At 36.3% G+C, this 22,052-nt stretch overlaps 2 protein-coding genes across 4 annotated transcripts; one reads left to right on the top strand and one right to left on the bottom strand.

Annotated features, from left to right (window-relative positions):
• Positions 1–2,766: 2,766 nt before the first annotated feature.
• Positions 2,767–6,797, bottom strand: NAP1;4 (nucleosome assembly protein 1-4). Of its 3 annotated transcripts, XM_016630831.2 has the most exons (12): positions 6,596–6,797; positions 6,435–6,478; positions 6,243–6,338; positions 4,820–4,912; positions 4,566–4,653; positions 4,393–4,454; positions 4,131–4,315; positions 3,863–4,046; positions 3,726–3,769; positions 3,400–3,580; positions 3,240–3,288; positions 2,946–3,172 (listed from the first exon to the last, which is right to left on the bottom strand). In XM_016630831.2, exons 1-11 carry the CDS (start codon positions 6,663–6,665, stop codon positions 3,265–3,267), a joined length of 1,071 nt encoding a protein of 356 aa, XP_016486317.1. In that variant the 5' UTR covers positions 6,666–6,797; the 3' UTR covers positions 2,946–3,172; positions 3,240–3,264.
• Positions 6,798–13,639: 6,842 nt separating this feature from the next.
• On the top strand, positions 13,640–15,958 carry LOC107806609 (heterogeneous nuclear ribonucleoprotein 1-like). Its single transcript, XM_016630798.2, has 6 exons — positions 13,640–13,764; positions 13,891–13,931; positions 14,241–14,404; positions 14,980–15,082; positions 15,153–15,322; positions 15,422–15,958. The coding sequence occupies exons 1-6, from the start codon at positions 13,640–13,642 to the stop codon at positions 15,956–15,958; spliced, it is 1,140 nt and encodes a 379-aa protein (XP_016486284.1).
• The last annotated feature ends 6,094 nt before the right edge of the window (positions 15,959–22,052 follow it).

Genomic DNA, 22,052 nt, shown 5'->3' with positions numbered 1-22,052 from the left:
CTGAATGTTTTCCACCCTCCAGCTTGAGGGGGAGTATCAACATAGCTAGATGGATAACTCAGTTAATATGAGTGAGGTGTCAATTTGTAATTAGTTAAAACTAGAAAGAGCTAAAAGTAGAAGTTTGTTAGAAGGCAGTTAATGCACTTCTCTTCTATATAGCAAGCTCCCTTCTTGTATTAGAAAATAGAGCAATAAGAATGACTTTCTCTTTACTTCTTCTGTCTCTTTCGAATATTCTTAGCTTCTGAGTCGGTGTGCACTGATTTGCATGTCATACCATAGAACCTCCATTTATGATTGATCCTTACCTTTGTCCAGCTCAACTTAACAAAAACACATCGATTCGCTTGTTGCTAGGAAAAAAAGGGAAAAGTTTGTTCACTATATTTTCAAGTGCACCAACGATCACCTAAGACTACGCATTTAGAGAACCCAATAATTAGACAGTACAAAATATAAGACATAATTTTGATAGGAGTATTAAGTTTTTTTTTCTAAGAAGAAATTATTTTTATACGTGAATCCGCAATATCATTTCTCTTATGGTAGACTAAAGAGCCATGACATTTGCATAGCTTGAGGTTGGGCAGTATATACAAGGTATGTGAGGCTATCTTTTTCTTGCTTTTACATGACTCTGATTGTACATAACATAAACAAAAGACCTTCCAAAGATACTCCACTCTTAGAAGCTAGCAATACTTACATTGTTTTCCTTCATATGGAATGATGTTGATGTTGCTTCTCTTCGTCTTATGTTATCAAATGTTTTTGGTATTTCTTCATTCTTATAAGATTCATGATAAAGAGTTCGCTCTAATAACGTATACGAAGGTTACCGACCATATGTCACTCCGAAAGATTCAGAATGCTATTACATGAGTCCAGCATGCATTATATATATAGACAAAATGACCTTCGAACGACTTAAACTTGTAGCCATTTTTCAACCTGGTAAAGGAACTTACGTGTTTCCCATTTGAACACCGTAATTTGATAAAAATACAAAAAATAAGCACCTCAAACTGATCGTGTGCCTCAATCGCTTAGACATAATTGATACATCACGTTGTTCGCCAATTATTATTTGACATGTATAATTTGTGGGTCCTAATCTTTATTTAACCATTTTATTAAAGTTTCTAGGATTTTTTTTTTTGTTTCTTCTTCCTCGGGTGGCCACTAGCACCTTCCACCATGAACACCTCCTTCCTCTACTCTAAAACCCCCTAAATAAATTACAAAAATCAGTGAAAAATCATTAACTAAACAAATCATTAACTGAAGGTCTTGCATGAGTATTCCCATCAATATCACAATTCCGATTATATTTCGCCGAAAATTTCTGCAAAGTATTGTTAGCCCTCTGGTTCCTTCTCATTCAGCAAAAATTCAATTTTTTTGTTATATTCCCCTCTGAGACAGATCCTGAATTCCTTGAAATTGGATTAGCCAATGTTCATAGTTTTACCAGCACCAGCAAGCTCGCCGGAGTGATTTCTATGATTGGGCAAATTTCAAACCTTCTCTACCCAATAAAAAAAGATCCCCAGCATGGCTATTCCGACCAACCCCTATACTTCTTTCCTCAATTTTGCATTCGCCGGCGTCCGTGTTCCGCCCGCCCCCTTTGGCGATCCGTTTGTCATAGAAAAAGTGTGCTCTAGATGCTAATGGTTGAAAATGATGTTTGGGTTAGCAATGATGAAAGAGGTGATGATGGTGATTTTGAATGTGGTGTTTGAGTAGGAGGAAAGGAATAGAGGAAAATTTTGGAGAAGATTAAGGAATGATGGGAAGATGACACCTGAGAACGAGGGGGATGATGAAGGAATGAGGGGCAGATGATGGCGGGGGGGGGGGGGGGGCTTTTTCCTTATTTTTTAATTTTATTTTTTTGCTTTTACTTCACTCTATTTATTATTTGTAATTTAGTATTTTTTTTTCTCTCGTACCAGTGTATACGCGCGCTTCACAAACGTGATTAGCACATATTTTTGCCACGTCAATTACATTACTGCAACGTAATCATGGTGTTCATGGTAATCATGGTAATCATGGTGTTCACGTCAATTACATCATGGTGTTCACGTCAATTTTAAAATTGTGCAAATGAATGAGTTAAAGTGTTCAAACCGGAAACGCATAAGTTCCTTTACCGGGTTAAAAAAACGGGTGCAAGTTTAAGTGACCCGAAGGCTATTTTGCCTTATATAGATGTACCTCTTTTACTCTATCGAGCCGCGCTATAATCGGTCAGGTACGACACCTATTGTGCAACCACTGATCAGTTAGATTTTACCGAGCTCCAAGTGGCCGGGTACAACTCTACCGAGCCAAGTCTTATGATGGCTATAATAGTGAGAACTGCAGAAGCCGATGATATTTGACCATTATCATTCCTATTGTGTCACTTGCATTAAATTATAGCTTTATGCTATTTCATTTAACAAGAAACGTTTCTCAAGTTTTCAAAAGTTGACAAATTCGTCCACCGTCTTATTTTTCCCGTCCAACATTTTCAGCTAAGTTCTCATTCAGTTCTTTGATAGAAGAAATGAAACCAAAAGTCGTCACAGTAACAGTGAGGAAGCAACGTCAGATAAAACTAAAAAACACAACACGATGACCTTTGCGTCAACTTACAAAAACTTATTCCTTGGCAGCACAGGGAAGAAATGGGAAGTGGAACGTACATCATACTCTTAAGCGTGGTTAAAAATGAGTACGGATATGAAAACATATCCTTACACTACACGCATTGCAGGATAAATAATTTTCAAAGCATCTTGAATTCCTTCAGTTTTTGCAATACTGTAGGTTTAAACTGAAACACATTTTGAAACCACCACATAGAAACCTTGGACGAGGGAGGAAAGGCAGATAAGGTCAAGGATCTAATGTGAAATTTTCACGATAAGCAAAAGCTAAACCCAAGCAAACACTGTAATCCCCACTACTAGATTTTATAAACAGAAGACTGGAAAATGAATAAACAAAAATAATAATGAGCAGACATACTAACATGATCAACGCAAACTAAAATACCAATCGCTAGGTAGGAGTTCCTTCAGCTGCTAAGGGCAAAAAAACAAACAAACTACTGCTGCTTGCACTCTGGAGGACGTTCCCCCTGCTGACCTTCTCCAACTTGTGCTTTCGACCTCTTCTACATTTTTATCAAATAAATACAAAGTCACGTACTAAAGAAAATGGAAGGCGATTTATGAAATCACCTAAAATAACTGCCATCATAGCTGCTCATTCCACCTTTAGTGCTGAAGACTACAAGGACAATCGAATAAATCATATGGACAGATACAAGAAAAAGATCAGCGAAAAAATAAGGGAAATAATATTATCACTTTGTAGAAGCAGGCCAAAACAAATTTTTACCTTCTTTTTGCTCTTCTCCTCTTCTTCATCATCCTCATCTTCTTCATCCTCATCATCTTCATCATCATCATCATCATCATCATCATCATCATCTTCAATATCTTCAAATTCATCCCCTTCAGCAGCCTCACCAGTAAACCATGACACAGCATGGGGGATGATTTTGTCCCGAATTGTCGAGCTGCAAACATGGAAGCCCCAAAAAAAACATCAGATTCACTCTTTCAATTCATAGAAGATGTAAAAGCTGTTGAGACCAAGTTCAAAGCAAATCCGGACATCAATTCAAAAGGAATCCCAAAGCTATGAGGAAAGCTGCAACTGACCCAATATCGTAATCTTGTTCCATTAGATTCTGAAGTTCTTCAGCCTATCAAGATATATTAGACAAAATCACCAAACAAGAACACAAAACATTCTAAATTACAGCGTAAATGAACAAAATAAAAGTTGTTGAACCTACAGCATCTTCATCTATGTCATCATCATCATCATCTTCAGGTACTTGTGGTGGCTTAAAGAAATTGAAAAAGCTCTCGCAGGTCTCAGTCTTGATTATGGGTTTAGCATTTTTTGACCCCTTCTTTGGCTTCTTTTTTAGGATCTTTTGCGTCAAGCATTTACCAGGACACCAATCAATCTTGGTCCTACAAGACATCCCACATCAAGTAAATAAACAAAAATTAAGATCACAGTATGTAAAACCAAAACTTGTATAAGTCAAAACTTACCCTATGGCCTTCTCCAATATAGGATCATCATCATCAATCATGTGATAGGTTTTGGTCAAGACAGAATTCGTGAAGAAAGGGTTTGTATCAAAGAAGAACTCAAGCTTAAAACCCTTTCGATCATCAATCTTGCACCACTTGATATCCTTGAGGTACTTTAAAGCTTCCTCATCACGCTCTGAGATCTACAGCACCATCATTTGCACTTGGTTAAACAATCGGTATTTTAAACCAAGAAATATTTATCACATTTGTTATTTACCTCCTCTGCCAATATTTCATTAGTCTTCATTGCAGTCAGCCAGAAGTTGGGAACACCTTTCTCTGCACCAAAATGTGACACCATGAAAAATCAAAGCACATGGCAAGATCAATCTGCATGGACGGATGATCCTCATAAAAAAAATGCATGGGTGAAAGAAAATATCCATTTACCATTTCCAGCCTCTTTATCCTCTTCCTGGTTCATCGGGGCTTCATTAACACCCTCCACTTCGACAACCCCATTTACTATTTCATATCTCTGTAACACATCCACAAAATCATAAAACATGGGAGGATAACAAAACACATCTCATTTCCTCTTTTTTTTTTTTTTTTTTTTTTGTGTGTGTGTGTGTGTGGGGGGGGGGGGGGGGGGTTAAATTGCACCATGCAAACATGGAATGGCTTGGAATTATTTGTCTCACCTTTGTATATAAAGGTTCATACAGCTTCTGGTATTTAGCTTCCAGTGCAGCCCTCTCCTCGAAAAAATGTGATTCCAGCTCATCGTGTTGGCTCTATATTTAGAAGATCATGTTAAGCCTTTTTCTTCCATTTACAGGAAGAGCAATTGGAATTCACAAGCATATTAGTATGCCAGCATAAAGTAAAAAAGCTAATCCACTATCAAAAAATTTCCCGGTTGCAGAAAATGAGAATGGATCCCTCAATTAATCATAAAATTAAGAAATTGTTCCTCTGAGAGCATATTGCTCCAAGTTAAGCATTACTGGCAAAGAAATTAGGCATTGCGGAATAAGTGGGCTAGGTCGTCACAAGTATAGCACATTTGTCATGCAAGCAACATTGGCATCTTCATCATGTCACTTTGTCTTGCTTCAATTTAAATGTAAATAGAAAAAATCATGCATGACTAGTAGCACACCAAGTTTTTCATTGTTATCTGTCACAGACATCCCTATTAACCTGCATTAAATTATATTGTGGAGTGTCCCCTTTTTGAAATATTCAATCCTTTTAAGACCTAAAATATGGCTAGTGAAATAACGACTCTATAATCGCATAGATATCCAAGGTGCTTTTTTTTTTGACAAGGTAAAGGTTTCATTAAATAAGTACCAAGATGAAGATGGTACACAAAAGCACAATAGTTATCCATGGTGCTATCTTAATGTATTTGTCAGATACTATTTGGAACTAGATTGATAATGCATTATCCCACGGTGGAAACATCTCTTCTTAAGCTTCAAGATTCCCATGGTAAACATAGGCAATAAGTTAGAAAGTTCAACATAACTAAAAAGAGAGAAAGGAGGCTAAACGATTGTTTGGGGGGGGGGGGGTAGAGATGAAACAACTCAGCAACAACCCCACTTTATTTCCAAATGCCAATATAGGGCATGGAAAGGGACAATTTTGAACTTCCAAACAGGGGCAGAGGTAGCGTTTAAGTTACGGGTTCGGCAGAATCTAGTAGCTTTTGCCAGACCCTCTATTTGTATTAAAAAAAAAATACACTTAGTATGTAGAAGTAATTTATCCAAAACCCTGTAAGCTGCATTTTCTTATATCCAGAACCCATAAACTCAAAATCATGGCTTCGCCTTTGCTTCCAAAAACACAACATTAGTTTTCAGAAAATAGTTGCGTCAAAGAAACCTACCAACATCACTAAATCACATTCTTCATGAAATCTATCAACCAGGACATTACAATTCGAACTGTAAATTGAATCAGGAAGCAACTTTAACTCGGGATAGGACCCACAAAACTACCATAAATAGGATTATTTAATTTTCTTAATGCATCCATATGCCAAATGCATATTCTTTGAAAAAGAAGAAGCAAGTATAAAATCCAGAACATCTCAGCGATGAATAAACGCACCTGAAGCTCTCTTAAAACATCTACACGCTTCCTAACTTGTGGCGTCAAAGTTTCGAGTATATCCGAATGCTGCCCAGCCAAATTCTGAAGCTTATTCTACACATTTCACATAGAAGAGGCAAAGATAAAACAGTTGGGCGTATTAAATTAAGAATATGTGAAACAAATAAAAAGTAAAAAACAAAAAGTAACCTTGAGCGCATTCACCAAGCCAGCACGATCTTCGGCACTCAAAGCTATACACAAACAACAGATACAATAACAAAATGATAGGAATCAATTACTTCGTCCAAAAAAAAGAGAGGAATCAATTAAAAAGCGAATTGGCTTAGGGGAAAGATTAGGGATTTTACCGGCGGCAGCGGCGGGGAGAGAAGCGCCGAGATCGGACATGTCGAAGTGATCTTTATTGGAATTACTCATAGTGGGACGGATTAGAAACCCTAGCTGGAAAAAGATTGAATAATTTCAATAGGCGTTTTGAAGTGAGAGAAGCAAAGGGGGGAGAAGGAGGGAAATGGTAAGGGTTTTTGGTGCGAGCAGTTTTGATTGGTATAAATAAATTCCAAAGTTTATAAAGCCACCTCGGGCGGTGCCCCGCTCGTGCGTCTCAACTCTCAAGTGGGTCATCGGATATTCCCTTCTTTTTTCTTTTTTTACTATATTAATCATTGGATATTTGAAATTCTTGAAAAAATACTCGGACAATAAGACTAATGCAAATTCGTATAGCATAATGTTTGTAAGGAAAAAAGCTTTTCTATTAACAAAATTTCCATTTTTAAGATCGTATTAAACTTTAACTCTGTGTATAGTAAATGTTCGTTGAAAAAAGACATTTTTTGTTAAAAGAAAAATCATTTTCAAGATTATATTGAATTTTGATTCAATGCACCTCTTGCTCATACAATATTAGAATAGCAATAAGAAAATATAGTAGAAAACTTACTCATATACGATGTTTACTTTAAATAATATTAGTTAAAATATTTAAGTCTATATTCTAGTAAAACTATATAATAAAAATTAATTATAGTTAAGTAATAAATGCGTATGTAAAAGACATATATCATATGTTTATTGATTTAATATAAATATGAGTAAATTTTTACTCAAGGTAGTGAAATTTATTTTTCGAACTCCTCTGACAAAATTTTCCGAGGTTTATAAATAAGATAACTTTAACACTAATACAACGACAATTCGCAAAATTAACTCACTCTAACACATGTACTAGCAAGACTATTGAATTTTTAAAAAATAAACAAAACATATATTTTAATCTTAACATTACAATTTGGAGTCATTTGATTGAGCTTTGTGTAGATTTAATCTTCTCATAAAAACCCATATTCTTTTATATAATATTTGATTATTACTTCAGTCTTCCTAATAAATAATACATACATACATTTTGTGAAAATTATGCTTTATTTTATGTGACATAAAAAATGGAATATGAATGCGGACACAAATAATACATGGATTAAAAACACGACAAAGCTAACCCTTTAGTAAGCAAACTTTTTTTTTTTTTGGTTCTTTCAAAAAGTACACATTGTATACCATTTTATGTTATATCGAGCTAAACATTTAACAAGATTTTTTTTGCATCACTTTTTTGCATTATAATACTGCATTATTGATTATTTGTTTATAAACCAAATTACAGAGCAAAGTCACAGGACATGGACCAATAGGGCAAAAAATAAATACTACTTATTTGCACTTGGTGATTATATGCAATCAAATAACATAGCCTTAGCACATAAAAAATAGGCAAAAAGACCTTCTCGCCAATTGAACTTGCACCCAATTGTCATGCCGGTAAATAAACTTTCAAAATTCCTATATAAACACTTCAACCTGAGAATAAGTTAACTAATAAACACATCCGACAGTTGAATCATAGCGCGTGCATTACAATTTCTCAAACGTGGCAATCCGGTCACCAATATCGAATTAAAACATGTCACGTGTAAGTCGTGAAAACACACTAAGTACCAACTATTTGCTATTCCTTTTTTGACCTAAAGACCATAAAACACTCAAAAGTAATTTTATTTTCAGTCGTCTCACTCTTATAGAACTCTACATTTTCGATCGTCTGCTCAAATGGAGTGAATGATTGTCATGGGATTTTCCACCAATTAGATCATCTACATATTGTGTTTATTTTTCTTTCAAATCGGTCCCAAACCAGGAATCTGGGTGTTTCGTGTACCGTTATTTTCTCCTTCACCAGAAACGTAGAAGTCATTCAAGGTTCGATTGTAGTCTTTAATGAAATTTCTGATTATTTTCTTGTGTTTTAATGTGTTATTGAAGGTGGTAATGATAGATATGTTTTGTATGCATGCAATAATTCTTTCGTTATTAGGGTTTAAAATTAGAATTTTTTGGAATAACACACTAGATTCTTATTTTTTTTCTCTGAACTTTGTTAGTTCCATGGCTGATTTGACATATAGTGTTACAAAATTAGGGCTTTTTATCATATAAAAAAAATTATCTCTTAAAGTGATAAAGTTAGGGTTCTTTCCCCGGATTTGCTTGTTTTTTTTCAAAGACATGTTTAGACAATATTGTCTTTTTATTTTGAATATTTTACCGATTTGGACTTATCTTATCTTATTTTCATAGGCGTAGGGAGGCAGGATGGTTGTTTTTGTGATATTACAATTTCACCATCAGGGACAATTGGTAGTTGGCTCATTAATGAGATGTGAAAATGATATAACATGGCCTACTATTGTAACTGATGACACAGATGAACTACTTGTTATTCAATTCAACAAACGGACAAATGATATGGGGTACTTAGGTGTGGAGAAATTTGCATGCCAAGAAAAAAGGGAGCATTTCGATTTATTAAGTATGGTGTTGATGTGTTAGAATTCTTCAAAGACCTTCGTGATGGGGATTTTATTGATGTTTATTTATGTCACACTGTTAATATACCATGCGTTGATATTGAATTGGATGAAATATTAAGTAGTGATGTGGTCCCCTAGTGATATTCCATATGACCAAACAGTTGGCTTTAGTGAAGTGCCACAAAGGCAAACAAGTAGAGCTAATGCTAGGGCAACAAACTCACCTACCAATGATATAAATAGTGGTTGTTTCTCTTAGGGGAAGGGTAACGGGAGGGCCGCTGATATAGAATAGTCTACTAAGAATGAAGGGAGTTCTACAACTTTCATCTAGTCACAGATTTAGATTGTGATGAATTTGAGAGTAATTATGAGAGTGATGATGCTCAATATGAGGGTATTTCTGCTGATGAGAATATAGACTAGTCACTTTATGATGTTGTTGATGATGTTGTTGGAGAGACAAGTGATATAGAAACTGACCTTGTTGTTACTAGACAAAGTAAAGTAAATCAGAAGAACTGGAACGAGAGATTCTAGTGATGTTAATGTAGATGAGCTACCTAGTGACCCAGTAGGCATTGACCCTAAATTTAAAGACATTTATAAGGACAAGACTGCTAAATATGCTGGCAAATTGGGATGGGATGGCCATTACCTAGACAGGTTAGATCCAGGGAGTAAGGATAGTACTAATGATGATGTAGATGCAGATGATAAGGTACAGAAGCTTCTTCCAAGAAGATACAGTAGAAAGGTTTACTTTGACCCTAACTGTAAGAAAAATATTTTTCAACTATAATGGTCTTTGAAAATGTTAGAAAATTTAGATCTACTTTACAAGACTATGTTATACAGAGGAGTGTTCAGTTAAAGTTGAGGCCAAATGAGAGGAATAGGTTCAGGTCAACATGTTGAACTCTAGTAGATATAGATGGCATATTTTAGGCAGTTTACATGGACACACATAGAACTTCATTGTTAACTACTACCCTGTTTATTCATGCTTCCCAGTCACACATAACAAGCTTGCTAGCACAGCTTGAATAGTTAAACATTACAAAGATAAGATCATTAATCAGCCTAACATAAAGCTCGAGAAGTTGGAAGAGTTGATAAGGATTACGCATAGTGTGCATGTAGGAAAAACAATATGTGCCAGGGCTAGACAGAAGGTAATGGGTAAGTATTTAGGTGATTACAAATAAAGTTTGCTAGAATTTATTATTATGCTGACATGATAAGAACTATTAACCCTGACAACACTGTTGTGGTGAGGACTTCCAAAGAAATAGAACCTGGTAAAGAGATCTTTGTAGGGATATACATTTGTTTACGTGCTTTGAAAATATGTTGGTTAGAAGGGTGTAGAAATATAATTGGCTTTGATGGTGCATTTTTTAAAGGGGTGTATAAAGGTGAGTTATTGGCATGCATTGCTAAGGATGGTACTAAACATATGTACCTTGTTGCTTGGCCAGTGGTTGAGAAAGAGACCAAGAACAATTGGTCGTGTTTATTTAGGTATCTAATGGAAGACTTGAAACTGACAAAATCTGAATGTGAAGGACTAAATATTATGTCTAATATGCAAAAGGTATGTGTATTATTTTAATCTCATTTTTTTACTTTAATACTTAAGCTTGCATTATATGAACTCTAACAACGTATTTTTATTGATCAAGGGACTTGTTCAAGCTGTATCTGAATTGATGCCAGATGATGAGCATAGAATATGTGCAAGGCGCATATGGAGAAACTGGAAGAAAACCTAGAGTGCCGAGGAAAGAAGGAAGAAACTTTGGGGTTGTGCAAGAGCTTCATTTGAAGCATTTCTGAAGGTTAAACTAAATGAGTTGGTATAATTTGGTGGCAATAAGATAATAGAAAAACTTGCTTAGATATCCCAAACAATCATGGTACATGGCCTTTTTTAAAAACTGTAGTAAGTATGATGTTGTGGAGAACAACATGTGTGAGACTTTCAATAGTTGGATACTTACTTCTAGGCACAAGTCAATCATAACCATTTTGGAAGAGATCTGAGTGAAGGTAATAGGGATGATGACCAGTATGAGAGAATTTGCTATAAAGCGGAATTCTGATATATCTCATATGGCAATAGGGTACATTGAAGATAAATCTGTAAGAGTCACCAAACATGAATATAAATGGAATGGGGACACTGGATCTAATATCCAAGACGGAATTTACAAATACATAGTTGATTTTGAAAAGAACGAGTGCTCGTGTAGAATGTGGTAGCTGGAAGGCATACCCCTCTCCCATACACTTTGTGTAATATTATTTAAAAGGTATAACACTGTTGACTATGTTGAGCACTTGTATAAGAAGGAAACATACCTCAAGGCATTCAATTATTATATTCAACCTATAACCAACATGGAATATGTGGCCTCTAACTCAGAACCCCAAAGTTGAGCCTCATGTAATTACTAAGATGCCTGGTATACCTAAGAAACATAGAAGGAAGACTCAAGATGAACCTATAAAGAAATTTGGTAAGAGATCAAGGAAGGGGACACTAATGACATATTCTCATTGCAAGACAGTAGGGCATAACAAGAAAGGATGTGAGATCATAGTAATAAATAAATACTCCTTATGCTTTAAGTGTTTTTTAGTCTTTTCCTGTATTTTTTATATTCTGAATGTTTTAGAAAGGGCAAAATTCAACTGTTGGTGCTAGGAGTAGTACTACAAATGCCCAGGCTACTACAGCTGCATCAGGAGGTCATTCTGGTACTACTGCTGGTGGTGGATATGCATCACAACAATATGGTACTACTGCAATAGCTAGATGTGCAACATAAAGAAATTCTTGAACTATTGTTGATGGTGGATCAGGAATACAACAATCTGGAACAACAAAAGAAAGATCAAATGATTCCTCAACAAATTCTTAGAACTTTAGGTGGAAGGCCTAAGACTGTTGGTTTTGGAATACTGTTTAGTGAATCAGGGACAGTCATATAGAGGGTAAGTATGTGAAATTCTATCCAACTGTTGTGTCTAATTACTATATTAAATTCTGAAATTATATTTCTATTTGAATGTAGTTTGGGTTAAGGGACAAAGTCACCCATGATCCTAGGCAAATAATTGATTTTAGCCAGACTAATATTGATCTTGGATACAAAGCACCTGGACTAAGGTGGAAAGGAACAAATGCAGTAACACAAAGGTAGCTTCAACAACAGGCTAGAAGGAGACAAACTCAAGCAACCCTAAGCCAATCTGGAGCTCATTCTTCAAATCAGCCAAACTTGAGCCAATCTCAGTCCAATTTCAACAATCTCAACTATAATGATTTGAAGAAATGTTTCTTTTTGTGAAAGTTTAAATCTGTTAGTATCAGAACTTATTTGTAGGTTATTTTGTGGAAGATTTAGTCTGAAATATTTAGAACTTAGTTAATGAATGTTGTTTTGGTTTGGTTTAGGCACAATAGTAAACTGCTTTATGCTAGTGTGTAAATTTGATGGTCTACTTTTGACAATCAAGATGATTATTTTGAACTTGTCTAATACATGTTCAGATGTTAATGCAAAGCATCACTTTTCATTTGCAACAAAAAAATTTGTATACTTGACATTGTCATTGTTTGTTAAGAATAAACATACAATATAAAGATCATAAGCTCAGAATAACACTACAAAGAGCAGTACAACAGCAACAAACGCAAATACATATTGTTTTTCCCTATTCCTTCACTGCTCATTGACACAAATTCTTGATAGCAGTCTCGAAATCACTTGTTTTTAATGATCTAGAAGAGGTGGATCAACCCACCTGAAAAAATTACAGCAACTACTTGTAGGCCAAGGAGGAAGAAGAAGCCCTCTAAATAGATGGGCGCTTGGGTTTATTTCCTTGAGCATTGAATAAAGCTCATTCACACTTCTGCGAGGCGTGACTTACACGCACAACAACTGACTAGGAATAACTGATGCCACATGTGTTGAGTCAACGGTCGGAGGTATTTATTAGTTCACTTATGCTCAAGTTGAAGTGTTCATGTGTGAATTCTGAAAGTTTATTTACCGGCATGTCAATCAGGTACAATTTTAAGTGCCTAAGAGGCCATTTGTCCTAAAAATTAAAGTGTGAAAAATGTGGGATGCTAGTAAACTTTTACCAAAAGGGGAAAAATGCCTATACAACTACTCCAAAGCGCGAGATATTTCCCTTAAATGCAACCTTCACTTCTATCTCTTGGCGCGGCAGCAATTTTCCTATCTCCACCATACGAAAAAGGGCGCAAAGCTGCTAGGATTTTTGCAATTACAAAGACTTTCGACCTCCAATTACTCTCATCGCTATTCAATTCCGTCTAATAAATCCATAAGCTAGCTTCGCCTCTGTTACTGCATGTCAAGATTTTGTTAGGGTTTAGATGAAAAGTGTGGAACCACAGGGAAAACGTTATAGGTTGTAGTCGAAAATAATCTCGTATTTATTTGCAGGTATATCTATAGATAGAGAAACAATAGGAACAAAATGGATTATGATGTAGCTGAACAAAATGATGGTAACTATCAACCACTAGAGCCATATTCAGAAACCCGTGGAGATAATAGTGCAGGCCATGAATTAAAGCATTCAATCGATGATTCTTCTGCAGGGTTAGTTTGTAGCTTAGTACTTAGTTTTGTAGCTTCTAGTTTTGGATCTTTAGGGTTTAGATGATGGCGAAACGCATAAGGCCATGCCGAAAGTATTGTAACTTTGCTGGTTTTGCTTGTTGTTAGAAAGCTTTTTGTTGGAGGCATTGCTTGGGAGACCAATGAAGGTAATCTAATTTCTGATTCTGATGTCCTTAGTGGTGCACCAATGTTATAAAAAACCTAAATCCGCCTCTGCCTCTGATACAATAATTTAGTTTCGTGAGTTAGTTATCTCATTTCTTATGTATTTGCCTGGTTTTGGGTGAATCCATAGTTTATTCAAATGATTTTAAAAAACTGTTGCATTGTTGTAAGAATGCACTTTCAAATAGTTTATGTTTAACATATGTATATTGTGTCCGCTTTGTCTTTATTTCTTACTCTTAAATCCAACTCTCAGCTCGATACTTATTTTATACATGTTATTGTTCCAGAATCTTTTAGGAAATATTTCAGCAGGTTTGGAGAGACAACTGACTGTGTAATAATGATGGATAAGGTCTCTGGACGGCCGCGAGGATTTGGATTTGTAACATTTGCTAACCCAGAAGTTGTGAATAAGGTTTTAGAGGAAGACCACGTCATAGATGGTAGAACGGTAGGATTTTTGAGTAGGGGTATCTTGTAATGTCATGTTTTCTTTGGTTTATTTGGAATCTAAGTTGCTCGGACACGGTACCCAATACGGGTGCGGATCTAGAGGTCGGATTCTTAGAAATGTAAATTCTAAAAATCGGGGATACGGATCCTAGTACGGATACGGGTGCGGGGATCCGGCTAAAAATAATTCAAAAAAATTAAAAATATAAAAAATGTCTCTAAATTATGAGAATTTTTGTGAAATACCAAAGTATAAATTGTGAAGTGTGGATTTCTTTTTAATTCTCAAGTTGTAGATAAGCAAAGAATTGATTTCTTAGATAATGTATGTTATTTTCTTCAAATTTACCCTAATTTTGGTTCAGACTTCGGGAACCAAATTGTATCTCGTCTCGAATTTTTCGCCCGTTGTGGTCAAAGTACCCAAAATTATTTGGCCAGATCCGGTACGGAACCCATACCCACACCTATACTAGTGTCGTATCGACACGGGTGCGGCACCTAAACTGCCATGTCGAAGCAACTTAGTTTGGAAGTATGTATTTAGTAAATCTACTAGGATTATTGGATCAGGTGGAAGTGAAAAGGACAGTACCTAAGGAGGACATGCAAGTTAAAGGAGCTCCAAAAACAAAGAAATTTTTTGTCGGCGGTCTTCCATTATCTTTAACCGAAGGTAAAATTCAATACGAGTTCTTATTGTCCATGATCTAGAATAGATGTTTTAATCCAGTGATTCATTGCAGATGAGTTGAAGGAATATTTTTATTCTTATGGCTATGTTCTGGAGCACCAAATCATGCTGGACCGCGAGACTGGTCGGTCCCGAGGCTTTGGCTTCGTGACTTTTGATAGTGAACATGCCATTGAAAAAGTTTTAAACAATGGTCGTATGCATGAAATCTGTGGCAAACAAGTAAGTCACGTTGACTCTGTATTAATCATGATTAATTATCTCTATGGTACTTGTGTGAAATGAAATATATACAGCTCTTTGACATTTTGACATCTTCAGGCTGAAATTAAGAGGGCTGAGCCAAAAAGAGCTGGTGCTGAATATGCAAACGGGAGCAGGCAGCATCATGGTGGGAGTGGTTCGAAATCATACATTGGCTTCGGTGGGTCTGAAGGAGGGTTTGGTGGTGGATATGGCGGAACGATGGGTAGAGGGTATGGTGGATATGGCGGACATGGTGGTGGTGGTGGTGGCTATTGTGGTTATGGAAACATTGGAGGAAGTTATGATGGAGGTGTTGCAAGATTTTACTCTGGGTATGGTGGATATGGTTATGGTTTTGGGTTTAGTGGACCTATGTATAGGGCAGGTGTATCCGGAGGCACTAGCTATGTGGCTCCTTGTAGCTATGGTGGTACCACTGGGTATGCTGGCAGTAGAGGATATACAGGCGGTGATAGTAGCTGGTATGGTGGGGCTAAAGGCTCTGTATCTGGCAATGCTAAAGGATATGGTGTTGGTGGTAGCACCGGAGGTGCCAAAGCATATGAGAATGGTGGTGCTGCAAGCAGACGGTTTCATCCCTATCAGAAGTGAGACCTTGCTTACTAGTCTGGAGTTGCAATTGCTTTGTCTACTGCTGGCGGGTGCGAGCTAGGTGTAAAATCTTTGCTGCTGTGTTTGTTTCCTCGTGTGGTTGATCATTTTCAGTTACTTCTTGTCAGCTTATTTTTTGATAAGCCTATGTCCTAGCATATTGGTTTTGGGAGAAGGATAGTATAGTCTTTTGGCTTAACTTTTGCAAGTTGTTTAATCATCTCTGTGTAAGGTCAGGATAGAAGTTACAAACTTTGTTCTTCTGGTGGCACACTCGGATATGATTGCTTCTGCTGACATGGTCTCTTGGTTAGTTGGTAAATTAGAGTATGTGTCACGATCTTAAACCCGAACCCGGTCGTGATGGCGCCTATCGTGAAACAAGACCAGCCGACACAAACTCCCAATCCATTTTTAGCAGTTATAATAATTCAGTTTAAAACATTAACAGATGATAAATCCCAATATAAAGTAAAATAGAACAACGCGAAAATAAACACAGCCCGACATCGGGGTGTCACCAGTCATGAGTATCTAATCATAAGTCTAAGAGTATGGAAAAGGACTACACAATCTATAACAGAATCCGGTACAAGGGAAAATAAAGATAGGAGGGAGAAACACAGGGCTGCGAACGCCGAGCAGCTACCTAGTGAACTCTGATTAGCCCGCTGGAAGCAATCATCCCTTGCTAGCAGGACCCAAGGCTCCTGTATCTGCACACAGGGTGTAGGGAGTAATGTGAGTACGCCAACTCAGTGAGTAATAAAAGTAAAGACAGCTGAGCGATAAGAAAACACGTAAAACACAGCGAAATGCTACAAAGAGGCAGTATGAAATCAATACAATGCAATAGAACAATGAAAACTTGTAAAAACACCTCAGTTCAGTAAAAACCTCTTTAAAACATCTTTTAACAGTTAAACAAGTGAATGAAAAGCAGCGAGAAAAGATAAACACATAAAATCAGCCCCTTGGACATAATATCATAGAAATCAGCCCCTCGGGCAATAACATGGAACAACATCAGCCCCTCGGGCTATATCACATATCATACTGGGTACCCACGCTCACTGGGGGAGTACAAACTCCGGGAGGGGCCCCTTACGGCCCAAGCGCAATATCAAGTCATCTCGTGACATAATTAAATAGGCACTCGGCCTTATATCAAGCCACTTTGTAGCGTACAACTCAGGCCCTCGGCCTCATAATCATAATTAGTACAACACTGCTGCGGCGTGCAGCCCGATCCCATAATAATCCTCATGACACATGCCCTCGACCCTACTCAGTCAGAAATCTCAAAAAGCCACTCGGGCACAGTAAAATATGATGATTAGCCCAAAATATCATTTAAAGTGTTAAAATAGAGTAAACATGGTTGAGTTATGAAAACAGTAGAATATAGCATGACCGAGTACAGATATAAAATCAAAATAGTGAGGAAAGAGCAGTAAAAATCCCCTAAGGGTCCAAACAGTTGGCACGAGGCCCAAATATGGCATTCAGCCCAAAACATGATGATAGCAAACAGTTTTCAATCAAATACGCTGTTAAACAGTCATACCGGATGGACTAAGTCACAATCCCTAGCGATGCACAACCTCACGCTCATCATCTAGCATGTGCGTCACCTCAATATAGCACAACGATGTGAAATCTAGGGTTTCATACCCTCAGGACAACATTTACAATCATTACTCACCTCTATCCGGTCCAAACTCTAGCCGCGATGCCCTTGCCTCTCGAATCGGCCTCCGAATGCTCCAAATCTAACCAAAATCAGTGCAAAACCATCAAAATATGCTAAGGGAACAAAGCCCACTCGAAAGAAATCAAATTACAACATAAATCCCGAAATTGGCCAAACCCGACCCTCGGGCCCACGTCTCGGAATCCGATAAAAATTACATCAATAGACTCCTTATCACTCCCCGAGTTCATTTATATCAAAAGTATCAAAATCCAACCACAAATGATCCCTCAAATCCCTAATTTTAGGTCTCCAATTACAAGCCCTAATTTTTCAATATTTAGGCTTAAATTCCATAAATTTCATGATTAATTAGGTAGAAAACACATTAGGATTGAGTATTAAGTCCATAAATCTTACCTCCAAGTGTTCCCCCTTGATTTCCTCTTCAATCCTCTTCAAAAAGCTCTAAAATCGCTAAAAAATGGTGGAACTTAGGCTTAAAATCGCGGATATGGCCTTTTAAATCATTCTGCCCAGCTATTCAAAAACCTCCTTCGCGAACACGGTCAACGCCTCGCGTTCGCGAAGCAAAAACTTAAGTTGACCATTTTCCCCTCATCGCGAACGCGACCAAATGCACGCGAACACGAACCTTTAGCTTCACAACTCCCCGCGAACGCGGCTGTAGACAAGTAATTTTTGACCCTTCCCAAGATTTTACATATTTTAGCGTAAATAATTAGTTTAGGTTTAGTATCGCTCTTCTTACTTTATTTTATCACAAAAATGAAAATTACAAAAATATTTTCTCTTATTTAGCTAATTAATATTTTTATCTAGTTACTTTTAATCTATCTACTTTACATAAAATTCTAAAAAAAAAATACAAAATAGTTCCACTTTGTTTTTAGGAATATTATTTTAATTTTTGCAATGATTTTAATCTAATTTCATTTTTACCTTTTAGTATGATATTTGAAAAATACCAAAAAATAGGTTTGTTTTAACGGTTAGTGTTATTTTAATAGTTATTTTACTTAAATAGAATTAATTAGTAAATGGTGTAGTATTTTTGGTCTTGTTTTAGAAAAAAGAGTATGAAATTTGGGGCTAATTTTGTTTGGTCTTAATTGAAGAGGCCCATTTTCGGATACCCCAAAATATTAGGCCCATACCCATTCCCCATTTGACCTAACCTAATTCCTACCCCCTATAAAATAACACTTAACTCCTAAAATCAAGGGGAGCTAAGACGTAATTTACGACTCCCTTCGGCCGTTTCCTTTCTTCTTGGTTAGACCCAAAATTCCAAAAAAGAGAAGAGAATCTTTCAATTCCAAATTCCAAGAGCAAAAAGAGGACATACCTCATTTTGCTAAAAAGAAAATCAATTCGTTGATCCCCAAGAAAAAGAGATAGAACAACGGACCCCCCCAAACATCACAAACCTACGACCTTCTTCGCACCCCAGTTCACTTCCCTTGTTAGAAGTCCCTTCTCGTCATGTTTCTTAGCTATGGGTCATATTTCAATTTCTCCACTTGAATGGTTTTGTTAATTTTGGAGTGATCTGCATAATTGGGTGCAATGTCTTATTTTATAAGAAGCTAAGTACATGGTTAATTTTATCTATACGTTCTTGTTTCTGTATTCATGTGTTCGGGTTCTTCTTCAATATAGAAAATCTTTATTTGATGTTGGTGGGAGGAAGATGAATCCGAAGTTGCTTCTATTTTAAAAATAAATAAAAGAACTGTCCAAATTCTTGAATTCACAGCAAATTGAGTAGAATCGTCTTTGAGAAAAAAATGTGGAAAAACTGAGTTCGTGTTCAATTCGGGGATCCGTCGAGGATCAAAGTTTTATGTTAGCTGCTGATTCGGGGCGCCGTTCGAGGTTCTAATTCCGGTTCGTGTGTCTGTTTTATAGCTTGCTCAAGATTCACTGTTTTGGAGCTTCCATTACTATAGCCGTCGGGAAATTTTCATCAAATCAAGGTCCATCCTTTTCCGTTGTTTACTGTCGATATTACAAAATCTCGTGTTTGTCTCAATTTGTGAGTGTTATATATGTTGATCCACCGTCTTTTTGCTCCTTATTGTTTATGATAGTTTAATTGTGCTCTTTAGATTAATCATAGAATTTAAGTGAATGATTCTTTTTTAAGCAGTTAATAATAGAGGGATAGTAGTATATGAGCTAGGAGTTGGGTTGGTTTGGCCAAACTTCTAGCATAATGTTAATAATTCGCTAAGTTCCTTTATGGTGAATACGATTACTTTGCTGGAAATTCATGGAAATATGAAGTTTACATCTATCTTTAGCAAACTATATGCATTGATGTTTTGGCCTAATGAACCCCAAAAATATAATAAGAATAATGATCACCACTAGTATACTTTTAGGCGCGCTTTTAATCTATCATCGTGATTGTGTACACGTTCGCGTGACATAATTACGATTTTCAAAATAAATTGAGGTATGTGTTCACGCAACTTCGGCTAAATTTTCTTAATAATAATAAAAGGGTTATTAATTGTGGACACGTTCGCGTGACATGATTTTTGACGCGCCAAACAAATGGATACACGTACGCGTGACCTATTTTAAGATAATTTTTGAATAAAAGAGGTAAATGCACATAGGTTCTAAAATAAGTAATTGGACAATTTAATTGAGCCAAGTATGATTAAAGCGACCGTGCTAAAATCATGAAATCCGGGAATGCCTAACACCTTTTCCCGGGTTAACAGAATTCCTTATCCAGTTTTTTGTGTTCGCAGTCCATAAATTAGAGTCAAACTTCCTCGATTCAGATTTTAAACCAGTAACTTAGGACACCATAAATTATTCCAAGTGTCGACTCTGAATTTAATATAAACAATCCCGTTTCGATTATCACTTAAATTGAAAAAAACTCCCTTAGTACTCCCTCTCGAGTGGTAAAAAAGGAGGTGTGACAGCTCTGGCGACTCTGCTGGGGATCAGAATCCCGAACTTCTGGTTCAGGGTTCAAGAATTCGAGCTTGTTAATATGATCTATGCTTGACTTTATTGTTTGTTGATATTACTGTATTTGTGGACCTAATGTGCTAATTGCCGCTTATTTACCACTTTGATATTATTTGAATTGTATTAAATTGTCTTCTTACGCTTCCCATCTGAGTCTTCTAAAAAATGGTGCACACGTTCGCGTGACCCACTTTTCTGTTAGAAGTTATACCAAATAGAACGAGGTTGGGCCAGTAACAAGGCCGGGTAGACTTTCGTGCTCCCGGTACGTTGCCCCCACCTCGGCTCGAGTTGTCCGCTTGGGTAAGCCAGGTCCAGAACACAACCCCAGGTTAAACCTAGAATAACATAGCTTCATGCCGGATCCCTAGTAGCAATATCTGTTTGCATCACGTGCATTTGACCTTGGAGACTCAACACAGGGGTTGGGTCCGTCTATGATAGGTGTACCCAAAATAAAAGACCATCTTGATGCATCTTACGTGCTATGTGTACATTTATTTGTTTCAGTTTGCATGTTGGTCGACTAGGAAAAGAAAATCAAGAGAAAAACCAAGAGTGAGGTAGGATAGAGAATTCACCCGGTTCTGAAAATCCTCGGTATTTGAAATATCCTAAAACTCTGCCAAAATTTTCAAAAAAAAAAGAAGAAAAAGTCAAGGAAAATAGTCATTTCAAAATGAGTCAATAATGTATCTCTTTCAAATATGTCAAAACTGGCGAACTACGTAGGTCTGATTCTCACCGGATGTGAGATACGTAGGCAAACCTCATCGGTTCCGGCCCATAATTTTTAAAAAATCCAAAAATATTTTCATTACTTGCTTCTTTAGAAAGTCTTTCTTTTAGACCCTAATTTTTAAAAATATATACAAAAATATTTTCTTTTAATTTCTTCTCAAAATCCAATAATATTTTCATTCTTCTTTCAAAAATTGAAAAGAAAATTCAAGATTCAAAAATATTTTCTTTTTCTTTAGAATCATTTCTTTCATAAATTCAAAATAAAATTTCAAAAAATCCAAAAATATTTCCTTTCTTTTTTAGAAGTCTTTCTTTTCAAATATTTCAAAAAAACAAGAAACAAAAAAATAAATCGAAATCCAAAAATATTTTGTTTCTTCTTTTTAAGTCTTTCTTTCGAAAAAAGTCCAAAATCCAAAAAAGAGTTAGTTTATTTACTTTATTCCTAATCTTCCCGAACTACGCAAGATCTGATTCATGTTCCCACATGATATGTAGGCAGCCCACATCAGGTTCGATCGAATGGTTAAAAACAAAAAAATACAAAAAAAGGAAAAAACACAAAAAAAAGAAGGAAAGAAAAAAAAAGTGTTTATTCTAACATGTTTGATGTTTTTGAAGTAAAAGCTAGTTAAAGGTGGT

Source organism: Nicotiana tabacum, chromosome 6 (assembly GCF_000715075.1).
Source record: "Nicotiana tabacum cultivar K326 chromosome 6, ASM71507v2, whole genome shotgun sequence".
In the NCBI taxonomy this organism is placed as follows: Eukaryota; Viridiplantae; Streptophyta; class Magnoliopsida; order Solanales; family Solanaceae; genus Nicotiana; species Nicotiana tabacum.
This window is presented reverse-complemented; position numbering and strand designations above follow the sequence as displayed.